General features: G+C 50.2%; 1 protein-coding gene across 2 annotated transcripts in view; it reads left to right on the top strand.

The window, feature by feature from the left end:
* EXOC6B (exocyst complex component 6B) overlaps positions 1-27,366 on the top strand; it is a 290,272-nt gene that overhangs the window by 173,126 nt on the left and 89,780 nt on the right. The window contains exons 10-19 of one of the 2 annotated variants that reach the window (XM_054290738.1): positions 53-99; positions 1,992-2,112; positions 4,673-4,744; positions 5,424-5,521; positions 6,250-6,355; positions 7,194-7,303; positions 12,030-12,141; positions 13,636-13,770; positions 15,092-15,271; positions 21,514-21,543. In XM_054290738.1, the coding sequence (XP_054146713.1) occupies positions 53-99; positions 1,992-2,112; positions 4,673-4,744; positions 5,424-5,521; positions 6,250-6,355; positions 7,194-7,303; positions 12,030-12,141; positions 13,636-13,770; positions 15,092-15,271; positions 21,514-21,543 (1,011 nt within the window). The remainder of the gene's footprint in view (positions 1-52; positions 100-1,991; positions 2,113-4,672; positions 4,745-5,423; positions 5,522-6,249; positions 6,356-7,193; positions 7,304-12,029; positions 12,142-13,635; positions 13,771-15,091; positions 15,272-21,513; positions 21,544-27,366) is intronic. The other variant, XM_054290746.1, reaches the window with a different exon arrangement.

The following is a 27,366-nucleotide window of genomic DNA, read 5'->3' as shown; positions in this document are numbered from 1 at the left end:
TTGCCCTCGGGCACCTGGGTTTTAACCTCTGCTCCCTCTCTCTTTGTTGCAGCACGAAACTTTAGATGGCTACAGGAAGTATTTCAATCAAATTGTAGGGTAGGTGTTCCTTTTATACACGGCCCTGCTAAAAATGGGTGGCCTGGGCTGTTGAGGAGCCCAAAAAAACCAGGAGAGGAGGGAATGTTGGTATTTTTGGTGGTCCTCAAAGCCAAAACAGGACAAAAAAAGAGGTGGTTTGTGCTTTTTAAGTGTTGTAAAGTGAATTTTATCCACTTTGCTGTGTCACTGAGGAGGGAGCGGGGAGGGACCTGCCAGCTCTTACAGATGTCTGAATTTCTGAGAATTTCTGGGATTTTCTATGTAATTTTTGGGATTTTCTATGAATTTCTAGGAATTTTTATGAATTACTGGGAATTTCTGGGATTTTCTATTAATTTTTTGAGATTTTATATGAACTTCTAGGAATTTTCATTAATTTCTGGGAATTTCTGGGAGTTTCTGTGGATTTCTGGGAATTTGAGGATGAATGATCCCTGTGGATTATGTTCATCTTATTGCCCTGCTAATGACATGAATGGGCCCTCTGCCTCAATGATTCTGAAATATTTAATAATTATTCTTTAATTATGTTCCTGCTGGAGGAGGTGAGTCTCTGTTCCCCCGAGCTTCTTTTTTGTCACGCTCAAATCTGAACAAAAATCTTCCCAAACTGAGCTCCAAGAGGAGCATTCCAAAGGCTGCTGAGCCATAAAAATTGGACAGGATTTGTTCTTTCTTCATCTAATAATGAGAATTATTTCAATAATTCCACGTGTGCTGCTCCCCTCCTGCAGCTCCCTGCTCCTGGCCTGGATTTCCTTGGGAAAAACACCTGGAAATGCATGTGTCACCATTTAAAATGGACACTCTCACCCTCATTCCTTGGAAAACACTTTGTTTGGAGCAGCAGAGTTGATCTCCAACTGGAGATTGGAGAAAATTGGGGTTGTCTGGAAATTTGGGAGCATGTGGTGGGCCTGGGTGGGAGAGGGGATTTTCCCTGCAGTTCCAACATTTTTCCCTGTACTTAAAGCATTTTTCCCTGCAAATAAAGCATTTTCCCCTGCAGATAAATAATTTTTCCTTACAGTTCCAACATTTTTTCCCTGTACTTAAAACATTTTTTCCTGCAGATAAAGCAGTTTTCCCTGTAATTAAAATATTTTCCCCTGCAGATAAAGCATTTTCCCCTGCAAATTAAGCATTTTTCCTGCACTTAAAGCAGTTTTCCCTGCAGATAAAGCATTTTCCCTACAATTCCAACATTTTCCCCTGTACTTAAAACATTTTTCCTTGCACTTAAAGCATTTTTCCCTGCAGATAAAGTGTATTCCTCTACAGTTCCAACATTTTCCCCTGTATTTAAAAATTTTTTTCCTCCAGATAAAGCATTTTTCCCTGCAGATAAAGTGTTTTTCCCTGAAGATAAAGAGGGAAGATAAAGTTTTCCCTATACTTAAAGCATTGAAGATCAAGTTTTCCCTGTACTTAAAGCATTTTACCCTGCAGATAAAGGATTTTCCCCTGCAGATAAAGCAGTTTTCCCTGTATTTAAAACATTTTCTCCTGCAGATGAAGTGTTTTTCCCTGCAGATAAAGCAGTTTTCCCTGCAGATAAAGCAGTTTTCCCTGCAGATAAAGCAAGATAAAGTGTTCTCCCCAATTGTGATGGGATTGCTGCTGGCTGCAGCAGAGTTTAATCCGTGGTTCTTGTGGGAATAACAAGGTGGAGAACTCACGGAGGGGGAATTCTGCCTTTGTGTACACACAGGGAGGGTTTTACCTCCCTCCTCCAACCCAGTGAAATTAAAAATGAGGGAATAAAGCGCTTGGAGCGGCCTGGATTTAACAAATTCCCCAAATCCAGAGCCCAGCTTTGCCCGAAGGGGCTCGGGGATGTCCTTGGACCCCTCAGATGTGAAGTTTCGGTGGCGTTTTCTGCGTTTCAGGTTTTTTGTGGTGGAGGATCACATCCTGCACACCACGCAGGGCCTGGTCAACCGGGCCTACATTGATGAGCTGTGGGAGATGGCCCTGTCCAAAACCATCGCGGCCCTCAGGACCCACTCCGTGAGTAAAAGCCCAGCAGAGCTCAGCTGTTGCTTGACTGTCCCTGACATGTTGCAATTCTGCCTTTTTTCCCCCCTCAGGATTCTTTGTTTTCCCTCTTTTCCAATGAGTGTTTAAAGGAACGACACAGACACGCAGATAATTCTCTTTCTCTGGGTTGTTTTAGCCTCTTGGTTGGCTGTATTTCCCTACCAAACTCGATATTTTGAAGAGTAAAACGGTGGTTTTGTGTTTTCATCATTATTTAATCCAGAATTTTTGAGGAGCACCAGCAGAAGGAGTTGATTTGTCCCAAAAAAATGGGGGGGGGGAAAGCATCTTTTTCGAAAAGCATGACCTTGTCTGATACAGAATCAGAGAATCCCAGGGTGGTTTAGGTTGGAGGGGACCTTGGAGATGATTTTGATCCCTTAAATTTCATGGCTAAAATTTGGCTGGAAAATGGGCTAAAAATGGGCTGAGAAATGGGCTAAAAAATGGGCTGGAAAATGGTCTGAAAAACCAAATCCAGAGAGACAGAACCCCAGGAGAGAGCCAGGAGCAGCTTGGGTGAAAATATGGGAACAGAAGGACACAGATCTCTCTGATGAACTTGGATCTCGCAGGGATGAGGGATCCCCAGAAGGTTCCTGGTGTTCTCCATTCCCATCCAGGTGACTGGAAAATTGATTTTCCCAAGAAACTTGGGAGAGAAAAGCATCTTTCTGGCACACCAAAGCATGACATTGTCTGATACAGAACCAGAGAATCCCAGGGTGGTTTAGGTTGGAGGGGACCTTAGAGATCATCTTGATCCTTTAAATTTCATGACTGAAAAATGGGCTGGAAAATGGGCTGGAAACCCAAATCCAGAGAGAGAGAACCCCAGGAGAGAGCCAGGAGCAGATTGGGTGGAAATATGAAAAGAGATGGACACAAACACCAGATTTGGAGCATCCTGGTGCAGTGGAAGGAGGTGGAACCAGATGGGATTGAAGGTCCTTTCCACCCCACACCATTCCATGGCTCTTCCCTGCTCCTGGATCTTTCTGGGATGAGGGACCCCAGAAGGTTCCTGGTGTTCTCCATCCCCATCCAGGTGACTGAAAAGTTGATTTTTCCCAAAATGTGGTGTTAAAGCATCTTTTGGCACACATGATCAGAGAATCCCAGAGTGGTTTGGGTTGGAGGGGACCTTAGAAATCATCTTGATCCCTTAAGTTTCATGGCTGTGAATGGGCTGAGAAGTGGGTTAAAAATGGGCTGAAAAACCAAATCCAGAGAGACAGAACCCCAGGAGAGAGCAAGGGTGAAAATATGGGAAGAGAAGGACACAGATCTCTGTGGTGAACTTGGATCTCTGTGGGATGAGGGACCCCAGAAGGTTCCTGGTGTTCTCCATCCCCATCCAGGTGACTGCAGAGCCTCCTCCTTCCCCCCCAGCTCCTGTGCTGCCAGGGGGGATAAACACCAACCTCCCCAGCTGCAAACCTGTGTTTGTTTTGGTTTCAAGTGGGATTTTCTCGGGGCTGGCAGCAGGAGGCTGAGGCAGGCCCAGCCACGGGGTTTTTTGGCGTTGCCAGCTTTGTTGCCACTCAGGTTGTTTCAAGTGGTGCCAAAGGGAACGCTCGGAGTGGCTGCCAGGGGAGGCTTTTTCAGCAATCACAAAACATTCCCCGATTTCCCAACCCCTTTGGCCACCACCATTTATTTGCCCTGAGCACTCCCAGTTCAACCAGTGCCCTGCCTCCCAAACTGGGATCTGAGGGAGGGTCTCTCACCTTACTGAGGCCATTTGGATCCTTCCAAGGCAGACAAATTTATCCCTGGATTTTCCTCCTTGCCGCAGACAGGGACATCTTTAATCACTGCTGATGCTTCAGGGCATTATCTTTCTTCCTGACTCTCCTTTTTGGACAGGGAGATGGAAAACCTGTGTCTCCCAGTCCTTCCCTCTGATTAATGGAGCTGTTCCTCCTGGAGTTTCCAGCAAGCCTTAAATCCCGCTCCCTTTCCAGCTGGGGATCACTGATTCTATATTTGGGCAGCCTCTGTCTCAAACTTCACATTTTCCAGCTCATTTTTGGCTGCTCTTGGGAAGCCCAGGGGGGACTGGGGCTGCTCTGGGGACACTGAGCTGTGTCTGGGGGGTTTGGAGCAGGATAAATCCCCGTGCTGGAGCTGCAATCCAGCGTGTTTTCCCCCCAGCCTGGCTGAGATGCTTCATTACCATCAGACACAACACAGTAAATATTAAATGAGAGGCAAATGAAATGAGAGGTAAATATTAAATGTCACCCTGTCCCATGGTGGCAACACCATGGGAGCCATCTCCTCTCACTGCCCAGCAGCTCCTGGGCAGTTTTAGACACACCTCAGGTGTGTCTGGGGCAGCCCAGAGCCTTCTCCAGCCCGGAGAGCAGAGCCTTATCAGCCTTATCACCCTTATCAGCCCTGCCCTCACTGCTCCTGGGCCTGGGCAGTGTTTATGAGATCCCTGGTGGCACAGGGGGGCTCAGGGCAGGGTTTGGGCTGTGCCACGCAGTCATAGCTGTGTTTTCCTCTCTGCCCTCCTCTCCAGTCCTACTGCTCTGACCCCAGCCTGGTGTTGGACCTGAAGAACCTCATTGTGCTCTTTGCTGACACGCTCCAGGTACGTGGGGCTTCTCCTGGTGCTCCCAGAGCTCCAGCAGTGCTTTGGTGCCTGGGCTGGGCTGGCCAAGCTCTTTTTTCGGCATTTCTAGGACAAAAAAATGCCAGAATTTTTTTGGCATTTCTGGATGGCCTGAGGGACAGCCCAGTTTGGTCTGTGCAAGGACCAAGCTTGGTCCTGGTACAGCTCTGGGTGCTTCTCCCTTGGTCAATCACCCCCTGAGCCCCTCCAGCTGCACCAGGGCTGGTGCCTGAGGAGGATTTGCCCCTGGTCAATACAGACAGTGAGCCACAGCTGCACCAGGGCTGGTCCTGGAGGAGGATTTATCCCTGCTAAATGCAGACAAGGATCCCCAGGCGTGGTGCTAGAGGAGGATTTGCCCCTGTTTGATACAGATAATAATCCCCAGCTGCACCAGGGGTGGTACCTGAAGAGGATTTGCCCTGTTTGATACAGACAGTGATCCCCAGGAGTGGTGCTAGAGGAGGATTTGTCCCTGTTCAATACAGACAGCAATCCCCAGCTGCACCAGAGGTGGCAATGGGGAGGATTTGCCCCTGTTAAATACAGACTGTGATCCCCAGGGGTGGTGCTGGAAGGGGGATTTGCCCCTGATAAATACAGAAAACGACCCCCAGATCCCTGCTGGGGGTTTCATTCCCTTCCTGCTGCTCTGCAGGGCTATGGCTTCCCCGTGAACCAGCTCTTTGACATGCTGCTGGAGATCCAGGACCAGTACAGCGAGACCCTGCTGAAGAAATGGGCTGGGGTCTTCAGGTGAGAGGCTCCAACAGAACCTCCTGAGACACCCCTCACTGAGGGGTTCTGGCCCCTGTGTGGAAGTTTTTGAGGGATCAGTCACAGAATAGTGGAATGGGTTGGTTGGGAAGGGACCTTAAAACCTGTCTGGGGCTTCCCCTGCTGGAGCTGCTGGAATAAATCCAGGGGAGACCCTAGAGCTACTGCAGGGCTGGAACCAGGCTGAGAGAGCTGGGAATGTTCCCCTGGAGAAGGGAAGATTCCAGGGAATCCTCAGAGTCCCTGAAGGGGCTCCAGGAGAGCTGGAGAGGAACTGGGGACAAGGCCTGCAGGGACAGGAGCCAGGGAATGGCTCCCACTGGGAAAGGGGAGATTGGGCTGGGATCTTGGCAAGGAATTGCTGGCTGGGAGGGTGGGCAGGGGCTGGGCTGGAATTGCCAGATTTGCTGTGGCTGCCCCTGGATCCCTGGCAGTGTCCAAGGTGAGGCTGGATCCACCTGGGACAGTGGGAGGTGTCCCTGGAGTTGGATCCCAATGGGATTTAAGGTACCTTCCCACCCAACCCATTCCATGGTTCTGTGCCCTCGCTCCATCACTGAGCTGTGGCTGCTTTGGGCCATCCCTGGCTGCTGCTGCAGGAATTTGGGATCCCACCTTAGCCTGGCAGCAGCCTCTGGGAATCCCCTGGCTCAGCAGGAAAACTTCCCCTCACCTTTGTCTCCCTGACTCTTCTCTTCTTCTCCCAGAAATATCCTTGACTCAGATAACTACAGCCCCATCCCGGTGTCAAATGAAGAAGTTTATAGGAAAATCGTTGGGCAGTTCCCATTCCAGGATGCTGAACTTGAAAAGGTAAATCTTGGAATGGGGAGCATGGCCTGGCCTGGCCTGTCTGCATGGGCAGGAGAACCTCACACCCTTTGTGGGCATTTAAAGGATCCAAAAAACCCCAAATCAACTCACCAGCCCAAATAAACAATAAAAGAGGAACAAATATTCCTCCCACGGGATGCATTTCCTTGTGTGGATGAGGGAAGTGGGATTTGTGTTTCTCTCAGAGTGTTGTGTCACACAGGTAGAAAAATCCTCTTCCACTGGCATTTTATTCCTATTTTATGGACCCTGGGATTCACCTTTTTTGGTTTTAGTCTCATATTTAGAGAAAAAGAGCCCAGAAAAGTGATGGCTCTTGGCCTTTGCATGAGCATGAGCTTGGAAAACCAAAGTGTGTCCAGATGTCCCCCAAATCCTAAATCCACACCTGGCAGGCAGCAAATCCAACCCTGGTGATCCCAGTCTGGGGTTCAGGTTTCTGTGTCCTGCCCCAAAATTCAGTCCTGGGGTTCAGCTGCTCCCTGCACCTCCCAGCTCTGAACGCTGGGGGTAAAAACTGGGAGAATTTGGTGTTGGAAAATCATTTGCTCCTGGGTTTTGGGGTTGTTGGGCAGCACCTGGGGGAGGTGAGCAGGAAAACACTTTGTGCATGGTGGGGGAGGAATTCCAGGTGTTCCCAAGGAGGGAGGAGAAGGGAGTTGGGAGAGGGAATGGCCGCAAAGCCCTCCTGCTCTATTTGTGATTATCTGCTCTCCCCCTCGGCTGAAGTGTTGATAAAATCCGGGATAAATCCCAGAATTGCTCTGCCTGCCTGGGAGCGCCCTCCCTCTGGAGCTGTTCTCCCCCTGTTTTCCAGCAACCCTTCCCAAAGAAGTTCCCCTTCTCGGAGTTCGTGCCCAAGGTTTACGGCCAGATCAAGGAGTTCATCTACGCCTGCCTCAAGTTCTCTGAGGACCTGCACCTCAGGTGGGAACCGTGCCCTCAGAGAGCGGGCCTGCCTCCTTGCCTGAGGCCCTGCTGGAAATGTGCCTGAATCCTAAGGGTCACTGCGATACAGTGAACGTGGAGCTATACCAACCCTCTCATTTCCTAGTGCTTAGAAAAGCAGGAATCCAACCTACACTAGAGGAATCAAAGCCCTCCGTGCTTCCTTTATATTACTTTCTAGTAGGGTCAGCTAAACAAGCTATGGGGCCCATACCCCAAAAGTGATGGTTCAACTCCTTCCCCTACTAATGAACCCCCAAGCAAATCTAATCTTAATTATTAGTCTACTCCTAGGAGCAGCCATTACTGTCTCAAATAACCACTGAATTATGGCCTGGACCGGCCTTGAAATCAACACACTCACCATCCTCCCATTAATCTCAAAATCCCATCACCCACGAGCCATTGAAGCTGCCACTAAATACTTCCTGACCCAAGCAGCTGCTGCTGCCCTTGTTTTATTCTCCAGCATAACCAAAGCATGGCACACCGGGCAGTGGGACATCACCCTTGTTTTATTCTCCAGCATAACCAAAGCATGGCGCACCGGCCAGTGGGACATCACCCAACTCACCCACCCAGCGTCCTGTCGGATCCTCACCTCAGCAATCGCAATAAAACGAGGACTAGTGCCATTCCACTTCTGATTCCCAGAAGTACTCCAAGGCTCTCCTCTCACCACCGGCCTCCTCCTGTGCATGGAGCCTGTCCAGGCTGGAAGTGGCTCTGGAGCAGTGGGATTTTGGCTGGACACCTCTGCTCCTGCAGGGGGAGATCCCAGCATGGTTTGGGTTGGGAGGAACTTTGGGGGTTGTTTCCAAACCCATCACTGGACAATTTCCATGGTGCTCCAAGCTTCCTCCAGCCTGGCCTTGGACACTTCCAGGGAATTCCATGCTCCCAGGACAATCTCAGTTGAGGCTGTTTCCTCTGAGATGTTTCTGTGGCATTCCTTTAATAAATAAATGAATGGAGATGTCTGGAGGGAGGCTGTGGTGGCCACTCATCCCCAAGGCCTGCTGGAGCACCTCTGATCCCCCCCAGGCCTCCCCTCACTGCTCCCCAAGGAATGGGAATCCCGTGGTTCCATGGAAGTGTTGTCAGGAAGGCTCTGAGGGTTGGATTTTTGGTCAGGAACGAGTTTCAGCTGCTGGTTTCGTGCTTTTGTTGTTCTTGTTTCTTCGGGGAGTTTATATACAAATAATGTGATTTTTTTTTTTTTAAAGCCTGCAAAATATTCCATGTGTTTACCCTCCCTGCTCCATCCCAGGGTGCTTTGATGCTCGTTTCACCCATGCGTACGTGTGTGAGACTGAAAACCAGCAGGGCCTGCCAGGAACTGAGAGCTGGGGCTTTGCCTTTGCATCAGCAGCGTTCACAGCTTGGGAGAGGCTGAGAAATGCAGGACAAGAGTTTGGCTGGAGGGATTCATCCTCCTTCCCTTCCCTGGGCAAACACAAGGCTGGATTGGGGTGGAGGGAGTTCCACCTCCTTGGGAGCTTCATATCCTGGCCATGACCTGACCCTGGAGCTGTGGAGAAAGCCCAGAGGAGGCCCCAGAGCTGCTCCTGGAATTCCAGAGCCCGTCTGCTCTGGAGCCAGGCTGGCAGAGCTGGGAATGTTCCCCTGGAGAAGGGAAAAATCCTGGGAATCCTCAGAGTCCCTGAGGGGGCTGCAGGAGAGCTGGAGAGGGACTGAGGACAAGGCCTGCAGGGACAGGAGCCAAGGAATGGCTCCCAGTGGGAAAGGGGAGATTGGGCTGGGATCTTGGCCAGGAATTGCTGTCTGGGCTGGAATTCCCAGATTTGCTGTGGCTGTCCCTGGATCCCTGGCAGTGCCCAAGGCCCGGCTGGATCCACCTGGGACAGTGGGAGGTGTCCCTGGAGTTGGATCCCAATGGGATTTAAGGTCCCTTCTATCCTAACCCGCCCCATGGCTGCTGTGGAGCTGGGACAGCTCTGGGGACTCAGTGGCTGTTCCAGTGCCCCAGGCTCTCCAGGATTTTCCTGCTCTCCCCTGGAGCCAAGGATTCTCCCTGGAGTCCTTTTCTTATTGGAGAATGGGACTCTCTAATGCCAGTTTGGAGAGTCCCTTTCCCTGTTGGTTGCTCTGGAAGCTCAGGAGTTTCTCCCCCATGTTCCACCTCACCCTTGCAGTGGTGGCAGTTTCTCCTCCTCCTGCTGGTGGCACCCAGGGCCCCTAACCCAGGCTCACCATGGCCCCTCTCCCTTCCCAGAGCCCATTCCTGTGGGTGCTGCTCCCCGTGGCTGGGATGATTGGCCCTGGCAGGGCAGGGAGCAGAGGTGTCCCCGTGGGTCCCTCCTGGGGTTCCCACCAGACCCATTATTAAAATTCCTTTCCACACTGGATTTTCCAGCCCTTTCGGAGCAGCAGGGGGGGAGGGGAGCCCCAGCTCCAGCTCTCGCAGCCAAACATTTGGAATATTTCTCTGCAAACCCCTGTTGACACTTTCTTCATTTCACCCTGACAGCTTGAATTAGGTTTTATTAGGAAGCTTGGCTACAAAGCCGGCAGCGAGTTCCCTTTTCTCCTCCCTTTCTTTTTTCGCCTGGCCCTGTCATTTACGGAGCACCCCGGAGTGCTGGGGGTCAGCCCGTCACTCACAGGGGCCTGGAGGTCACCACAGCTGCCACAGGATCCGGGACAGGAGCTGTCATTATCCCAGACAGTTCCCTTCAAGCCTTTTCCTGCACAGCACAAAGTGCAGCTCACATTTTATGGGGGTTTTTTTTTCTCCCCCCACCACTAATTATTTTGTTAAAGCAGCTCCTTGTATTTGTTGGGATGGGAGGGTTCTCCTTGATGTGGGAGTTGTTTCACTTGGGGAAAGTTTGGAGCTCTGGGTGGGTTTGTAGCATTTGGAATTTTTATTATTGGCACTATTAATTGGATTGGAGCAGGGAAACTTCCTTTATCTCCTCGGCACTTTTGCCTTTTTACAAGCTGAGTTTATCAGGTTGTCTTTAAATGTACCCTCTTGCTTTTTCCGCTGGAATTTCCCTCTGGAAATAGGGAGTATCTCTGGAAAACAGTGGGTGCAAGGATGATCAGCTCTGATCACCAAGGCTTGGGTTTTGGTTGGATTTTTTACAAACAAACCCCAAATCCTGGAAGAACTTGAGATACTAAGTGCAGGGACACCTTCCCCTATCCCAGGCTGCTCCAAACCCTGATGTCCAACCTGGCCTTGGGCACTGCCAGGGATCCAGGGGCAGCCACAGCAAATCTGGCAATTCCAGCCCAGCCCCTGCCCACCCTCCCAGCCAGCAATTCCTACCCCAAATCCCATCCCAGCCATTCCCACCCCCCGCTTGCAGCATCCCAACACCCCCCACCTTTCTCCTGGGATAACTTCAAGGTTGGCTTTTGTTTCCCACGTCAATCCCAGCTCTGTGACGTGGCCCCTCTGTCAGGTGGAGCAGGAGAAGGAGCCAAAGGTCAGGGGCTCCATTTACCGGGAGGATCAGAGTTCCTGCCTGGCCTTCCCATTGGGAATTCCCTCTCCTGCCCCTCCTGCAGGAGACAATTTCCACTCCTGTCAGGGCTAATCCAGAGCCAAGCACAGATCCAAGGAGCCTCGGGCAGGGGGGGTTGGCAAAACCTCCTGGAGAAAGGAGAGGTGGCACCGTGAGCACCTGGGAGGGGCTGAACCCCCAAATTCCAACGGTGCTGCTGCTCCAGACAGCTGGGAAAGGGCAGGAATGGGGTGCAGGAGTTCCAGTCTGGAGTTCCAGGGCAGGAGCCAGGCTGGGAGAGCTGGGAATGCTCCCCTGGAAAAGGGAAAAATCCAGGGAATCCTCAGAGTTCATAAAGGGGTTCCAGGAGAGCTGGAGAGGAACTGGAGACAAGGGACAGGAGCCAGGGAATGGCTCCCACTGGGAAAGGGGAGATTGGGCTGGGATCTTGGCAAGGAATTGCTGGCTGGGAGGGTGGGCAGGGGCTGGGCTGGAATTGCCAGATTTGCTGTGGCTGCCCCTGGATCCCTGGCAGTGCCCAAGGCCAGGCTGGATCCACCTGGGACAGTGGGAGGTGTCCCTGCCCATGGATGGCGTTGGGAATGGGATGAGATTTAAGGTCCCTTCCAACCCAAACCATTCTGGGATTCTGGAGATGGAGATGGAGCTGTGCTGTGCTGAGGAGTCCCTGTGTGGAAATCCAGGGATCATTGGAAGTGTGGCCTTCTAAACCCATTCCCTGTGACTTTGCTCACTCCTGCAGTTTTTCCAGTTTCTGTTTAAGATCCCTTCCAACCTTGACCATTCCATGGTTCTGTAATTTTGTGTAAAAGCCCAGAAAGGGCTGAGAGGGGAATTTTGGAGGATTTGAATTGTGATTTCACCATTGGAGTTCATTTCCCTTGTTCTGAACATGCAATCCCCAGTGTTGAGGGCAGGGTTGTGCTGATGCCATGGACGGCTCTTCCTTAGGCTGGACCAGTTCTTCTTGGATGAGAGGCTGAGGAATTTGGGATCTCCAGATGTTGATTCACTTTTCCTCCTGAAACATGGATGAAAATGCTTAAGTTATTGTATTCTGATGCATTTCAAACATCAGCTCCTGTGAGCCCTGCAGGGCTGCTCAGGGGTGAGGCAGGGGAGAGTCGGGAAGGAGGATGAGGAGAATTCCCAGGGATTTTCTTTCCATGGAGCATCTTGCAAATTCCTCTTTCAATTTTACTTCACAGCTCCACAGAAGTCGATGACATGATCAGAAAATCCACAAATCTGCTGCTGACCCGGACCCTGAGCAACTGTTTACAGAATGTCATCAAGAGGAAAAACGTTGGACTGACAGAGGTGGGGTGTGGATTCCCTTGAGAATGGAGCCACAGGGAATGGCTTCCCTCTGCCACAGGGCAGAGATGGGTGGGATCTTGGGAAGGAATTCCTGGGTGAGGGGCTGGGCTGGAATTCCCAGATTTGCTGTGGCTGCCCCTGGATCCCTGCCAGTGTCCAAGGCCAGGTTGGACATTGGGGCTGGGAGCCACCTGGGATAGTAGGAGGTGTTTGGCTTGGAATTAGATCATCTTTGAGGTCCCTTCCAAGCCAACCCATTCCTGGATTGTGTGATTCCAGGGCAGGGTGACAGGAGGTCCCTTAGAACTCCTTCTAGAGGTGCTGGTTTGGAGCATTCCATGAAATATTTGCCTGGAAAACTGCTCAGAGTTGTTGTACAAAGCGAGGAACTTTAGCTTGTGGAAAATGAAGAGGTTTCTTTGCTATTGGTTGTGAATTTTGTCCTCTACATTTTGGGCAATGTTACAAATTTGAGTTAGAGTCAGAGGACTTCATGGAGGACCAGAGGAGATCCAAGAGGGAAATGTGAGGGAATGGAAGAGCAATCCTCATTTTCAGGTGATGTTTGAGTGGTTTCAGCACATTGCTGCAGCACACACCCTAATTTGGAATTTTCTTTCTGTGGTCCGTTCTTTTTTTTTTTTTTGGTACAGAATCAGGTTCTTGATGATTTTAATCCATGTATATCTGCAGGTCTCCGGGACAGGTGGGGCCTCTGGGTATTAAACAAGGTGTTACTAATTGTTTACTTAATTTTTGCTGCCTTGCATCGTGTCACCCAAGGCTTTCCTTTCCCAACTTCTCATTTCTCCCAGACATCCCACAGCTTCCCTGGACACCCTGTTCCAGTTCTGCACCTTTCCAGTGTCTCTTCTCCTTCCCCATGTCAAGGCTGAACCTCCCAAGGTGTCACCAGCACCAGTGCTGGGATCTTTGTGGTGTCACTTCACAATTTCTATGCCTGCACCTTTGAAATTGCTGATGAATCCAATCTCCTTCAGATTTGGGAGCGTTTCCAAGCCCTTCCTGCACGGGAGGTGGCTGCAGACAGCCCCACCAGGCTCCAGCAGTGAAATGACACCAACCCAGGGCGTTCTGCTGCCCCAGGGCTGGCAGGGATCTGCTCACCCCACACCTGCCAGAGCCAAACCTCGTGGTTCCTTTGTTCAGGGCCCGTGTGATGCTGCTCGGTGTCACTCAAGCTCGGGTTATTTTTCGGGTTCAGTGGCAGCCTGGAGCCTCCTGATGTGTCCTGGCAGTTTTTTTGGGGGAGCCCTGAGTGACAGCTCAATGTAGGAAAGTCCTTGAAAAGAAAAAAATCACCTGTGGTATTAGTGGCTGTCATGGGAAATGCTTCCCCCCCAAAATTATCTTGGATTTAGGTGTTGTTAAAGGAGGAGAGACTGGAGCCCGTAGCAAAGCTCGGGGTGTTTGCACAGCGTCAGCATTGCATGGAACTGGCAGTGGGGCTGAAACCCTTCTCTGCCTTCCCAGCTGGTGCAGATCATCATCAACACCACCCACCTGGAGAAATCCTGCAAGTTCCTGGAGGAGTTCATCACCAACATCACCAACGTGCTGCCCGAGACCGTGCACACCACCAAGCTCTACGGGACCACCACCTTCAAGGTGAGCCCTACGGGACCACCACCACCTTCAGGGTCCCACCCCTGGGTGGGTGCTGGCAGGGATCTGCTCTGCTCAGGAGGCCTCAGGCCCAGCTGGGCTGAGCCCAAGGATGATTCTGGCCTATTTTTTGGGGAGGTTGCGCCATCGCTTTGGGTTTGTCCTTTGGAGCGTTGCTCCTGTTGAGACCGTGGGAGGTTTTGTCCTTAATTTGCAGCACTAATTAGGTAAAGGATTAAGGAGATCTTAAACAAAAGCCTGATATTTCTTATTTAAATAAATCCTCGCTTTGCTGTTGGAGTGCTGTGTCATGGACACCAGATTCCTCTTCCACCTAGGAGAAAGATTTCCAGAATTTATATTTCTCCATCTTTCCACTCCTTTTGGCATTATCCCCTTAAAATCAGGGCTGACAGAAACTCCCAGATTTTCCACCCTTTAAATCCCACTCCAGGAGTGCTTTATATTGGATCTGATTGGGTCAAGTGTGGGGTGTCCTGTGGAGATCCAGAGGTGGGAACAGCAGCAGTGGGTTTGGTGGGGCTTTGCCATGGGGTGTCCCCAGGGAAGTCCATCCTGCCTTTATCCACCTGTCTGGTCTGAAGCTGAGCGTCCTGCCCATGTTCTGGCAGGGAGGCTCCTGAACCCCGCCCTGCCCTGGGTTTGGTGGGGTTTCCATGGGGAATGTTCCTCTCCCACCTCAGAATCATGGGATATCCTGAGCTGTAGGGACCCACAGGGATCATAGACTCTGGAACAGCCCATCCAGGCATTGAACACCACCTTGGTGTCATCAGCACCAGGATCCCAGCCCTGGAGCCAGTCTCTCCTCCATCTCCTCTGGATTTGTCCTCAGGTGATATCAGGGGCAGAATCCAGCTTGGTGCTGCCCACCACAGCCTGGTGGTCCCTGTTCCACCAGCCTGAGACTGCAGCAGCCTCGTGGTGGCTGCCCTGAGCTTTAGGGCTGTGTCAAATCCCTGTCTAAAGGCTGGGTGGAGCTCCCACCCTGTTAGAGATGCAGTGGAGCCCCCATCCCATGTAGGATATTGATGGTTTAGAGCCCTCATCCCATGTGGGGTTTCATTGGTGTGGAGCCCCCATCCCATGTAGGATTTTTGTGGTGTGGAGCCTCCATCCCATGCAGGATTTCAGTGGTGGAGTGGAGCCCTCATCCTATGTGGGGTCTCAGTGGTTTGGAGCCCCCATCCCATGTGGGATTTTGCTGGTTTGGAGCCCCCATTCCATGTGGGATTTTGCTGGTGTGGAGCCCCCATACCACGTGGGATTTTTGCCCCCATCCCACACCCTGCCTCATTCCCAGGATGCTCGACACGCTGCTGAGGAGGAGATCTACACCAACCTGAACCAGAAGATCGACCAGTTCCTGCAGCTGGCCGACTACGACTGGATGGCCCCGGAGCCGGGCAGCCGGGCCAGCGAGTACCTGGTGGATCTGATCGGCTTCCTGCGCAGCACCTTCGCCGTGTTCACCCACCTCCCGGTGAGCCCGCCCTCCCTCCTGCTCCTGGGTCCTGGGGGAGCTCAAACCTCATGGGTTGTGCTGGAAACGGGGCCTGGGGATGTGGGGGATATGGGAAAAATTCTGTTTTTAAAGGAAGGGTGTGATGGTGTTCACAGAGGTTCTTGGATGAGGGAAGAGATGAGAATGTTGACTCCATGTTTCAGAAGGTTTGATTTATTGTTTTATGATATATATTACATTAAAACTATACTAAAAGAATAGGAGAAAAGGTTTCATCAGAAAGCTAGCTAAGTTAAGAATAGAATCAGAAAGAATGATAACAAAGTTTGTGTCTCGGACAGAGTCTGAGCCAGCTGACTGTAATTAATGATATAATTACAAACAACCAACATGGGCCAATCAAAGATCCACCTGTTGCATTCCACAGCAGCAGATAATCATTGTTTACATTTTGTTCCTGGGGCCTCTCAGCTTCTCCGGAGGAAAAATCCTAAGGAAAGGATTTTTCATGAAAAGATGTCTGCAACAGAAAGGGTTTCACGTGTCGCCACAAGCTCTGGGCTTCAGGACTCTCCCAATTATTTGCTAGTCTAGTTTTGTGGGATTGAGGCTCCATCCCAGCCCACCGTGTATCAGCAGGGTTGGAATTTATTCCCCACCTGTATTTCAGACACTTTAACTTGCAATTAATGCCCATCCAGAATTCTTTTTCCCAAAAATCCAGCCTGTGGATGCAATACTGGAACTACAGCTGTGTTTCCAAGTGTTTGTCAAGTCCCTGATGCCTCCCATCCCAGTATTACTCCCTTGGAAGGCACCATATGTTTCTTTCTTCTCTCTGCTGTCTAAAGTCCCTGTGTTTATGCTGCTGTTGCCATCAGAAATGTTCTTTATGCTGCTTTTTGCAGTCGGCTGAGTGGTGTCTCATTGGTAGGAAAAATCCAATCACCAGGGAGATTCCTTTTTTGCTCCAGCAGCTTTTTTCCCTCCTCTAAATGGGATTTGATTTGAGCTGTGTGGATGCACTCTCAGGAGGATCAGCAGGTATTTTGAAACAGCAAATCCCCTGAATTCTGTGGTTTTTCTAAAAGCAATTTCAGATCTTTCTTCCTTTGTGAAACTGGGATTTATTTGCTGCTTTCACGAGCTGGGAATAAACAGGAAGGGGAGATTTAATATTCCCCAGTGGCAGCTTCCTTCGTTCTGTTTGTGCCCTGGGATTCTCCTCTGGAAGGAGGTCCCACCCTCCTGTTTTGGGAGGTGTCACACCCCCAAACTGTGCTGTCTCGTGTCTTTGGGCATCCCCATCCCAGCAGGAAAATCTGGGAGCAGGGGGAGCTCTGGCTGATTTGCTGGGGGGACAGAAACCCCCAAAAGGGGACTGGAAGTGGCTTCCCTGCTCCTCTGCACCTGTGTGGAGGAGAAGTGGCTTCCTCAGCTCTATTATCAGTTGGACAAACTGATAAATAAACTGATAAATGAGCAGTGAAGTGGGGAGGACTTGGATCCATCTCCCCAGCCAGGTTTGTCCCAAATGTCCCCAGGCAGGTGTCCTGTGGCAGGTGCCTTCCAAAGCCAGGAGATGCTGGAAATGGCTGGATTTCTCCTTAAAAGAAAGGAACAGTGGGTTGGTTTAGCACCTGGAGGCTTCCACCCATCACGGTGGGGATCCGCAGGAGCCGGTAATGGAACTTGACAGGGAGATTGGTCTCTGCAGCAGAGCATGAAGCAGCAGAGATGAGCTGGGGGGGGATGCCCACGGTGATTTATGAGGTGGGCCAGCAGTGATTTATCTTCCTTAAATATTAATGTTTCCTTTTGGAACCAGTCAGGGTTGGTTTGGAGGCTGGGAGGACTTGAATTGGTCTAAAAAGCACCAGGGCAGATCGAGGCAGCCTTTTGTCTTGCAGAGCTGGGTTAGAAAAGCCCCAGCTGAGAAGAAGTTGAGTTTGCTGGGCATCCCCTGAGCTCCAGAGCCTCCCCAAAGCTTGAGGAGACCTGGGAGGCACCTCAGCCTGATTTGGGAGCATCAGGTCTGGGTCAAAGCTTTGTGGGAGCTGCAGGTTTGGTATTTTTTAATATTAGTTGGAGTTTTTTGCTTATGTTGCGGATGGATCACCCAAATCGTGGGTGAGAGCAAGCCAGGAAGGAGCAGGCTGCATCCCAAAGGTCTCCACATCCTTTGGATTCAATGTTTTTTATCCTTGTAGGGTTCAGGGAATTTTTCCAGTGTCTGATTTAGGAGCACAGTGAAATTCTTGGGCTTTGCTGCTGAAGTGCAGGAGATAAAGGTGCTGTCCAAAGCCATGAAAAAAATGATGGAGGTGTTTGTTAAAGCATCAAAAATGTGACATGAGCATCAGTTGGAGAGGGGTAAAGGAACATTTCCAAAAAGGGTGAATTCCAGCTCTAGAAGGAAATTCAGGATTCTGGGGACAAGATTGAGCTGATCCAAACCCATCCCAATCCATCAGCACAAGAGGTATGATAGGAAATAAAGCATGACAGTTTTGGGGTCTGAGAGGAGCTGCTGCCTTGTTTGAGATGAGTTTTTAGCCTAATCCCATAAAATCCAGGATATCCACACTGCCAGTAGGTCCAGGACTGTGTCCCATCCTGGGGTGAGGTGTCCTTGGAGCACCTTCATTCCTGTGTGCCACACCTCCCATTCCTGTTCTCCTGCCTGGTTTGGCAATGCCCCCATCCTCCAGAGCTGATTCCTACAGAATTTCTGGGATTTTGGCCAAGTGAAAAGTGTTCCCCAGGTGTTGGAAGGTGCAGATTTGTTGCTCTCCCTGCATTTTGTCCCAGCTGCAATGACACCTCCACCTGCCCATCAGGGTACCTCAGCCCGGTCACGTCAGAGTTCCTGGGCTAAAATTCCACCTCCAAAAAACCCCATCAGGGAAAAAAAAACGGAGCCCAAAGTCCTGAGGCTGCAGAAATGCACCGCGACAGGGCTGAGTAAACCCATTGTCCCAACAAAGCTGCAGGAAAACCTCAGTGGGGTCATGGCTCCAGCTGGTCCCAGGGCAGCTCAAGTGGCCCTGGAAGGTCCTTGGGACTCAGCTTTGAAGACGGGCTGAAGAGGAGCTGAAAGGAATCGCAGCTCAGAGTCAGGATTTGGGTTTATTTTTCCCTCTTCAGGCTGAATTTTTCCTGTGTTTCTTGGGAATCCCAGAATTTTTGTGTTGAACAGTTTGGGTTGGGAGGGCCCCTTGAAGGTCACCTGCTCCAAGCCCCTGCAGTGAGCAGGGCCATCTTCAACTGCATCAGGTTCTCCAGAGCCATGGCCTTGGATCTTTCCAGGGATGAGGGTTCCACCATTTCCCTGGGCAACCAGCAAAAACAACCCAGCCCAAAATCCTGGCTGGTGGATTGGCCTAAAGTCTCCTTTTTAGTCTCTTTTTCTAGGCCTCTAGCAGGAATTTCAGCCCCAAATTTCTCCTTTGGAGTAGGCATTGTGGGAGATGATGAAAACCCCTTGATTTTGGGAATTCCTGGGATTTATTCGCATGTTGTACTTCTCTGTGGGACATCTTTGACTGGATCAAGTTGTCCAGAGCCATGGCCTTGGATTTTTCCAGAGATGAGGCCGTGACCACCTCTGTGGTGACCTGGCAAAAAAACCCCCAAAATAATCCCAAAGTCCTGGCTGGTGCAGTGCCCTAAAGAGCCTCCACTTTTTCCAGGCCTTGCAATCCCATTTTTTTTTCCTTTGGAGTAGGCATTGTGGGAGATGATGGAAACCACTTGATTTTGGGAATCCCTGGAATATATTTGCACATTGCAGTTTTCTGGGAGACTTCTTCAATTGGATCAAGTCCAGAGCCATGGCCTTGGATTTTTCCAGGGTGAGGCCTCTACCACCTCTGTGAGCACCTAGTTCAAGCAGCAAAACTGACACAGCCAAAATCCTGATTCATAAGCCAAAGGGTCTCCATTTTCTCTGGAGGTCAAGCAGGAATTTGAGTTCCTAATTTTTCCTTTGGAGTAGGGATTGTGGGAGATGATGGAAACTGGGAATTGCTGGGATTTATTTGCCCATTGCTGTTTTCTGGGAGACATCTTCAACTGGATCAAGCTCTCCAGAGCCATGGCCTTGGATTTTTCCAGAGATGAGGCCTCGACCACCTCTGTGGTGACCTGGCAAAAAAACCCCCAAAATAATCCCAAAATCCTGGCTGGTGCAGCACCCTAAAGAGCCTCCACTTTTTCCAGGCCTTGCAATCCCATTTTTTTTTTCCTTTGGAGTGGGCATTGTGGGAGATGATGAAAACCACTTGATTTTGGGAATTCCTGGAATTTATTTGCACGTTGCAGTTTTCTGGGGGACGCTGAGCCCTCACCAGTGTCGTGGGGACAGCGTGTGCCGGGGGGCAGGAAAAGTTCACAGAGAACTTCCCGGGGTTTTGGTGCATGCCAGTGCTGCATGAAACAGTCATGGTGGTTTGGAGCCACAATTCCAGAATGCTCCACTAAGTGCCCAAAAATGTCTCCGAGCAAATAAAACGCTGATGGGAATCAAAGCATAATTAACATTTGGCTCCCGAGGCCGCCCTCTTCCTGCGTTAACCAGGGAGAGTCGGTTCCTGCTGCTGCTGCTGTGGAGCTCATTAATATGGGATGCTCGGGTCTCCTTTAAAAGAAAAACCTCTTTTTTTAAAGGTAAAAAAAAAATATTTTAGTACTAAAAGTATTTTAGGCCTTAAGAAAAAGAAAACCAAAAAAAGGTGGTTTCTGGTTTTCAGCAAGCAAAGGGCCACGGCCTCCAAAAATGAACATTTCCAGCCTAAGACTTTGCAAAGAATGACTGAAAAAGCCTTTTGTCTTTGATGGCTGATTGTTGTTTTTATTTCTTGTTGGACAAGTTAATGTAAATGGCATTGACAGGGCTACTCCAAACACACTGATTTGTTGACATTAAGCTCCTCAGAGATGGAGAGTTGTGTCAACACCTCCCCTGAACTGTCAGGTTAACAAAGCAAGGATGTTTTCTTGGGGGAGGGGAGCGGGGCTGGGGGAAGGGGGGGGTGTTTTGTTTTTATTTTCAGTTTCCTTTAATCCTCTGTTAGTCTTGTATCTCGATAACCTCCTTTGGAAGGGAATCAGGGCAGGTCAAGAGGTGAGGCTGACCTGGGAAGGGGAAGCAATCTTTCAGCGATCCAACAAATCCAACCTCTGCTGCTGAGCACTTCAGTGTGAACCCTCTGCAGAGGGAATTTTTTTTTCCCCTATTTTTTTTCCCCTTTTCTGCTTATTTTTGCCAGATGGCAGGCACAGATTTCAGCTGGAGCTGTGATGGTTTTTTGCCTTCTCTTGGCATCTCTTCCCCCTCGCAAACGAACGGCCCCGGCAGCTCTTGCTCTGGTAGAAAGAGCTTTGCAAGTGTTTATTTTCTTTCCAAAGAGAACGATTGCCTGTGTTTTTATTTGAAAAGTCAAATCCCTCTGGAATATTTATAAGCCAAGGCCCTGTGCATGGAAGTGAAATGCCATGAACTTTGCACCAACCACAGCCTCAGCCGCCTTGGGAGGGACCCAAGTGGAAAATAACCATCAGGAAAACATCTCAGGAGCACCAGAGTCACCTCTGGGTTTGCACAAGTCCAGTCTGTGCTTAAATAACTCCCCTGGCCTTTGGTAGAGCTGAGCAAGCCCTGCTGGAGCTGATCCCAAGGTTTGGCATCCATCACCTCTTGCAGGTGGGATTGCTGAGGAACAGGGATGGAGACGTGCAGAGCAGACAGGAGAGCTGGAGAGGGACAAGGAGAGGAGGGACAGGAGCCAGGGAATGGCTTCCACTGGGAAAGGGGAGATTGGGCTGGGATCTTGGCAAGGAATTGCTGGCTGGGAGGGTGGGCAGGGGCTGGGCTGGAATTGCCAGATTTGCTGTGGCTGCCCCTGGATCCCTGGCAGTGCCCAAGGCCAGGTTGGACACTGGGGCTTGGAGCACCCTGAGATAGTGAGAGATGTTTGAATCAGGATGCTCTTTGAGGTCCCTTCCAACCCGACCCATTTCAGCAATCTGTGACAGAATGACACTAAAACTGCTCTTGTGGTACTTTTTTCTCCTCCTCTTCCTCCTCCTCCCAGGAGCTCCCATTTTCTTTCCCAATCCTTTGCTGATGTTGGAGCTGCTGTTGGAGTATTGAGGGGGTTGTGGGCACCTCTGGTGGCCTTTGGGCTCTTTTCTGCCTTTGTCCTGTTGCTCTGCCCTGTTCTGCCTTTGACCCTGACCTGCTGTGTTGTCCTCTGTAGGGGCAGGTGGATGTCCACTCCACCATGTCGGTGAGTACCGGACGCTGTGTCCTGCGCCTTGGCTCTGCTCTGCTCACACCTCCAGGCTCAGGGGGGAGCTGAACCAGAAAAGATCCCTTGTGTCAGCCTGGGGGAAAGGAAAAGATGGATTGAAAGTTGGGATCGATGGGATACATAATTCTGGGATAAATCAGAGACCAAAGGAAAGGGTTTCCTTCCCAAGGGGTCACTAAATTGTTGATTTTAGTGCATTGAAGTGGCTTCTTTTATCACCCTGGAGTACCTGAATCTTCAGGGAATTAGGGGGAATGCCTGATATTAGGGAAACCTGGATGAGATTCTCACACTCTGCTCCAAAGAGAAAAGATATTTGTAAAATCCGTGTTCCTTGTTCGGAGAAATTCCCCATGGGGATTCCAGCTGGAAATTCCTCCTGGTTTGAGGATTGGACCACTAAGCCTTGCCTCAGACTGGAGGGGGAGTGTCCAAAGCCAGGCTGGATGGGGCTTGGAGCAGCCTGGGATGGATGGTGGAAGATGTCCCTGCCACAACAGGGAGTGGAACTGGATCATTTTTAAGGTCCCTTCCATCCCAAACTACCCCGGGATTCCACGTTTTTCTCCAGAAAATAATGTACATTCTTGACACGTACCATCTCCCAGTTTGGATTTGGCCAAATTAGCACCAAAGTAAAGTCAAGGAGACATTTCAGACCTTCCTTCTGGTTCAGCAACCCCCTGTGATTGTTGTCATCTCTGCTTGTTCCATGTGCAGGAGGAAAGCCCGTGGCATTTCCAGGGATGGACGGCAAACAAAGTGCTCTGCAGCCACCTTGTTTCCTCTATTCCCACGGCTGCAAACCCAGGCCCACAGGAGCAAAACCCACCTGGGAATTCTGTGGGGTTGTCACAGTCAGAGCCTGGACCCTGCTTCTGCTTTCCAGCCTTTATTCCCTGCTCTTCATGGGAATCCTGGCCGATATTCCCTGCTCCAGCGGGATGCTTGTGCCCCTTTCCCTGGAAACCGAGCCTGGCTAAGCCTGGACTATCTGCAGGCTCCAGGCACCTGGTGGGGGTTTCTAAGTCAACACTGAGGCCTTAAATCAACAGCAGCTCCTGGAGAGAGGGAGCCTCGTTAAAGCCGTCCCAGACTGGCTCCCATCAAAGCCGGGATGCTCCAGGCATTCCCTGCAGCCAGGGGATTCCAGGAGCGGTGTTGGATGTCAGGCATCCTCTGTGCTGTCCTCAGGGTGTAGCCCAAGAGGGAGAGATGCAAAAAGCTCTTTTCCCCCTGGCTTTTCCAGGCTTGGAGCTGTTTAGAAGCCAGATGTATTTATTTCTTTAATTGGATCCAGTGCCTAGACAGCTCTGGAGTCAGCTTCCTACGGAGAGGGGGGCATTACTTTCATTAAGGTAAATCAATGGAAAATAATACCTGGAGCTCCCCTGGAAAGGGTCAGGGATGGAGTAATCCCTTTATATGGAGGGGCTTTGCCAGACTGCTCTTAGTCAGGCTTGTTCTTAACGGCAACAAATCCCAGTTTTCCTTCCTTTTATCCCTCCTAATTTTCTGTTCTCTGCCTTGTTGGGATTAATTGGCAGGGATAAATCACAGAAGAGGAGGAAAAATAAAAATGGGATCGTGCAAAGTAGCAGGACAAAGGAGGAGTTTTAGCAGAGTTTAATTTGTCTGGTGGGAAGTTGTTGTGGCTAATCCTGGAAGTTTAAAAGGTAAAAAAAGTGGGATGTGGACATGGACAGGGCATGAGCAGCATCCAGAATCTTCCGTGTCTGGGGCTTTCCACTCCAGAGGTGATCCAAGTCTTTTAGGGGATTGCATGGCCTGAATGAATGTTCAGCAAAATTCCTGTAAAGCAGGGATGCCTTGAAGGGGAGAGGATGGACTCATGGATGGAGCAGCCCATTCCTGGTTTCCCAAGTGCTTCCAGAATCCCAAATATTTGTCAGGAATGAGGGGTTGAAACAGGAGCTGGTGGTGCTTTAAAACAAGGAGCAAAGTGTCCAAATCCCATGGATTTGGTAGTGCTGGATGGGGCAGTCTGGCTGACCCCTGATTAACCTGGGAACTCTGTAAACTCGAGTCTGGCTAAGCCAGGTTATCTGGAATTCCAAGGTTTCCTTGTCTGCATTTAACAGCTGGAAAATTAATGGAAGCCAAAATTCCCAAAGCCATAAATCCTTTCAACCAAGGCATGCTTCCTTAGGGATCTTTCCCTTTGTGGAGTCACCTCGGCATGGTTGGCTTGGAATTTTGTTTTCCAAACCAGGGTTGAGGAAGGTGTTGGATGCTTTCTCTTGCCTGCACCTCCATCCATAAGGAATGTGTGGCACAGGGAATCTGGCAGCCAAAATTCCAGCCCTGGTGTATGGAATCCAAACCTGCCTTCTCCTTCCTGCTCCAGAGCCTCAGCCTGAACCTTCCAAAAATCCTACCAGGAGATAAAGTTTGGGTGGGGATTCTTCTACCCTTTAGGAAATTTAGGGGAAATTGCAGGATTTGCAATTTCCTGCTTTCCTCTTGTTTCACCCACTGCTGTTCCAAGTTGGGAATGTGGAAAGGGATGTCCATGAGCAGTTTCCAAAGATCTCCACACCTTCCTTAACCCATCCAGCTGGGGAGGAGCCCCAGCTGCCCTGGAGGAGCCCAAACCTTTGGGGGGTCCCTGTGCAGGGGACACTTGAGTTGAGGGTGCACAGAGAAGTTGTGTGCTCAGAATGGAGCCACCAGCCATGGCTGATGCCACCAGTGTGGGTGAAGATGTTTTTGTGACCATCACAGGGTCCCTTTCCACAAATGTTTTCCCTGGATCTTACAGCTTTGGGTAGATGGAATGGCAGGAGCGGGAAAAACTTCTCAAAGTGAAGATCCCTATGGAATTCTCATAATCCTCTGGAGTTTTTTGTTGGGTTTCATGAAGGGCAAGAAATCAGGAGAATCTGATGGGTAAATTGAAAACCAGTCACTAATTCCTACAGTTTTCCCCATCTCTCTGTTTCATCCATCTTCTGCCTGGTTTTTAGGTCTAACACCTCAGTTTAGAAATGGAAATTTTAGCTATGATTCAGTTTTTGGGAAAAGACAAAATTGAGCTGAAGGTTCAGATGCCGCTCCTGTTGGTCACTCGTCTCTGCTTGGAAAGACCTCTTGGACCGAGCTTTGCTGGCTCATGGAGCAGCAATGGAGTGGGTGGGTTGGGGTTTTTCCTTGGAGCTCATCCTTTTTTCCAGTCTGTTCAACATCTGGGCTGCAGTGGGGCAGTGGTTGCGTCTCCTCCGGGCCCCGCGCGTCACCCCGGTGTGCCGAGCCTTCCCCCAGCATCCCAAAGGGTGGGAATCTGCGTAAATGGGGGATCTGGAGCATCCCCGTGTGTGCAGAGGGTGAGGAACCCCTGGGGTCGCCATCCCAGAGGGAGGACGAGCGCTCCAAACTTCTGGATCTTTCCTTTTTTTCTCCGTCATCGAATTGTAATTACAAAATTATTTCGGGAGGATGGAGCGATTCAAGTCCCTCTCTTTAAGTTTTCCTGCTGCCGTAATTGGCAGCTTTGCCCCGATAAATCAGCAGAAACAAACGTGGTTCTTGCTCTTCATAAGTGAGGGGAAAAAATGAAAAAAAGAATCTGTATTTAATCAGCTTTTTGTTTCCAAGATGGCAGCTGCTTTGTATTTAATGGAAAATCAGGCTCTTCCCAATGGAAAGAATGTTATTCCCAAAGCGAATACAAAAGAAAATAAAACCCACAAAAGAGGAGGATGAAATATGTCCATATTTTTTTTTTTTTAGTTTTTTTTTTTTTGGTCTCGTTCGTTCCAGTTTGGAGCCGCGCGCTCCGATCGCGGCCGGGCCACGGCTCTGCTTTCCATCAAGGATCTGGGAAAGTCTCGGATCCCGGGCACGGGGACCAGGAGAGAGACACGAATAGGACCAAAAAAATTAAGGCTACTTCATGTTCCTTGTCTACCTTTTGGCTTTGGGGAGATTTACATGGAATATCGGGAAGGAATTCTTCCCTGTGAGGGTGGTGAGACCCTGGAATGGAATTCCCAGATTTGCTGTGGCTGTCCTCTGGATCCCTGGAAGTGTCCAAGGCCAGGTTGGACATTGGGGCTTGGATCCACCTGGGATAGTGGGAAGTGTCCTGCCCAGGGCAAGGTGGGAATGGATAGGATTTAATGTCTCTTCCCACCCGAACCATTCCAGGATTCTGTGATTTTGAATCCAGTCTCAGCTTCCAACCTGGTGGGACATTTGGGATTAGGTGGTTCTGTGGTTATTGAGTGCCTGCAGGTAAACTCAGTGGCAAACCAGGATAAAGGCTGTAATTCCTAGAGTATTTCCTGGAGTTTCTCAGAGTGGGATGATGTCCCACCACAAACCCGGACTGTCAGGAATCTTTCCCACCCATGGCTGGTGTGTAGGTCCTTGGAGAGATCCTGCAGCACTGCAGGAGCTTGAAGAGCAGCTGGATGCTCCAACTCATTTTGGGTGATCCAGGCTCTTCACCTTACCATTTCCATGTTCCTGACTCCCAAAAACCATTTAATTAAAAATATCCTGCCTTGCCTTTGGGTGTTGTACAAGGAAAAAGACGGAGACTGTGGAATCTTCTGTTTCCTTGGATTTTTGCATGTTTACATATCCAAATTTCCCCCAACAGCTTCCCAACTTTGCTGCCAACCCTGGAGCTTCCAGAGGAGATCTCTGCCCACTCTGGGCTCTTTAGGGGTCCAAAGGAGCTGCCCTGTGTTTGGCTGCACCGTCTGCATCCCGAGGTCTTTCCCTTCCCTTCCCTTCCCTTCCCTTCCCTTCCCTTCCCTTCCCTTCCCGGAACCTTCCCTTCCCTTCCCTTCCCTTCCCTTCCCTTCCCTTCCCTTCCCTTCCCTTCCCTTCCCTTCCCTTCCCGGAACCTTCCCGGAACCTTCCCTTCCCTTCCCGGAACCTTCCCGGAACCTTCCCTTCCCTTCCCTTCCCCCTGCTCCTCCTTCTGGTAATTTATTTTCCTATTTAACAAAAATTATCAAGCAGAAGTCACTCGTTGGCTCTGACACAGTGACAAATTGTGTGTTCTTGTGCCTGCTCGTATCCCAAAGCCTTTGATATCCCAAATCCCACAATTTCCCGTGGTTCCAACCTCCTTGAGTTGTGCTTTTGCTGTTGGGTGATTTTGCTTCTCCTTCTCAGGCTTCTCATGATTCCAAGACCTCTTGATTCCTTCAGAGGAAAAACCTTTCCACGTGGAGCTGGCTACTCCACAAATTACTAAAGACCCCAAAAAAGCCCCAAACCGAATAAAACAGCATTAAATATTTTTAATAAAAGCCCCTTTCAGCCCTGTCTGCGGGAGCTGCTTGTGACCATCACCCCCAGTGTGATTTCCCTCTTCCCTGAGCTTCCCCCAGCTCCAGCCAAAATACTTCCAGCTGTTGACCTTGGGCATCTTGGGCACAGCCAAAGTTTTCCTCCTCTTTTGTTGGAATGTCAGGGATTTGTATCGGGCTGCAGTGGCTGGTTTATTTTTGGTGTGGTGAGGATAATTGCTGGGTTTGCTTTTCTCTTTTCTTCCCCCTTTTCCTTTTTTTTTCTGTTGTTTGTCTGGTTGTCCCTGAGCTTCTGGTGGGAGCTCAGCTCTGCCATTTGTTGGTCCTGTTGCTGGATCCCATTTTCCCAGAATATCATCAAGGTGGGAAGTGTATGCCTCTGGCAAATAACACCCTGTGGAGGTTTTTCCACACCTCTGGAATGCAGCCACTAAAAGGGGCTCAGCTTCCATGGGAATTTGGGAGAGATCCTGGGTCAGGCGGGGAATGGGGCCTTCCAGGTTGGTTGGAGCTG

This window comes from Melozone crissalis, unplaced genomic scaffold (genome assembly GCF_028551555.1).
Source record: "Melozone crissalis strain CALT ecotype California unplaced genomic scaffold, PUWL_Pcris_2 ptg000006l_1, whole genome shotgun sequence".
Lineage (NCBI taxonomy): Eukaryota > Metazoa > Chordata > Aves > Passeriformes > Passerellidae > Melozone > Melozone crissalis.
The sequence above is the reverse complement of the archived record's forward strand: the minus strand, read 5'-3'. Positions and strand labels throughout refer to the sequence as shown.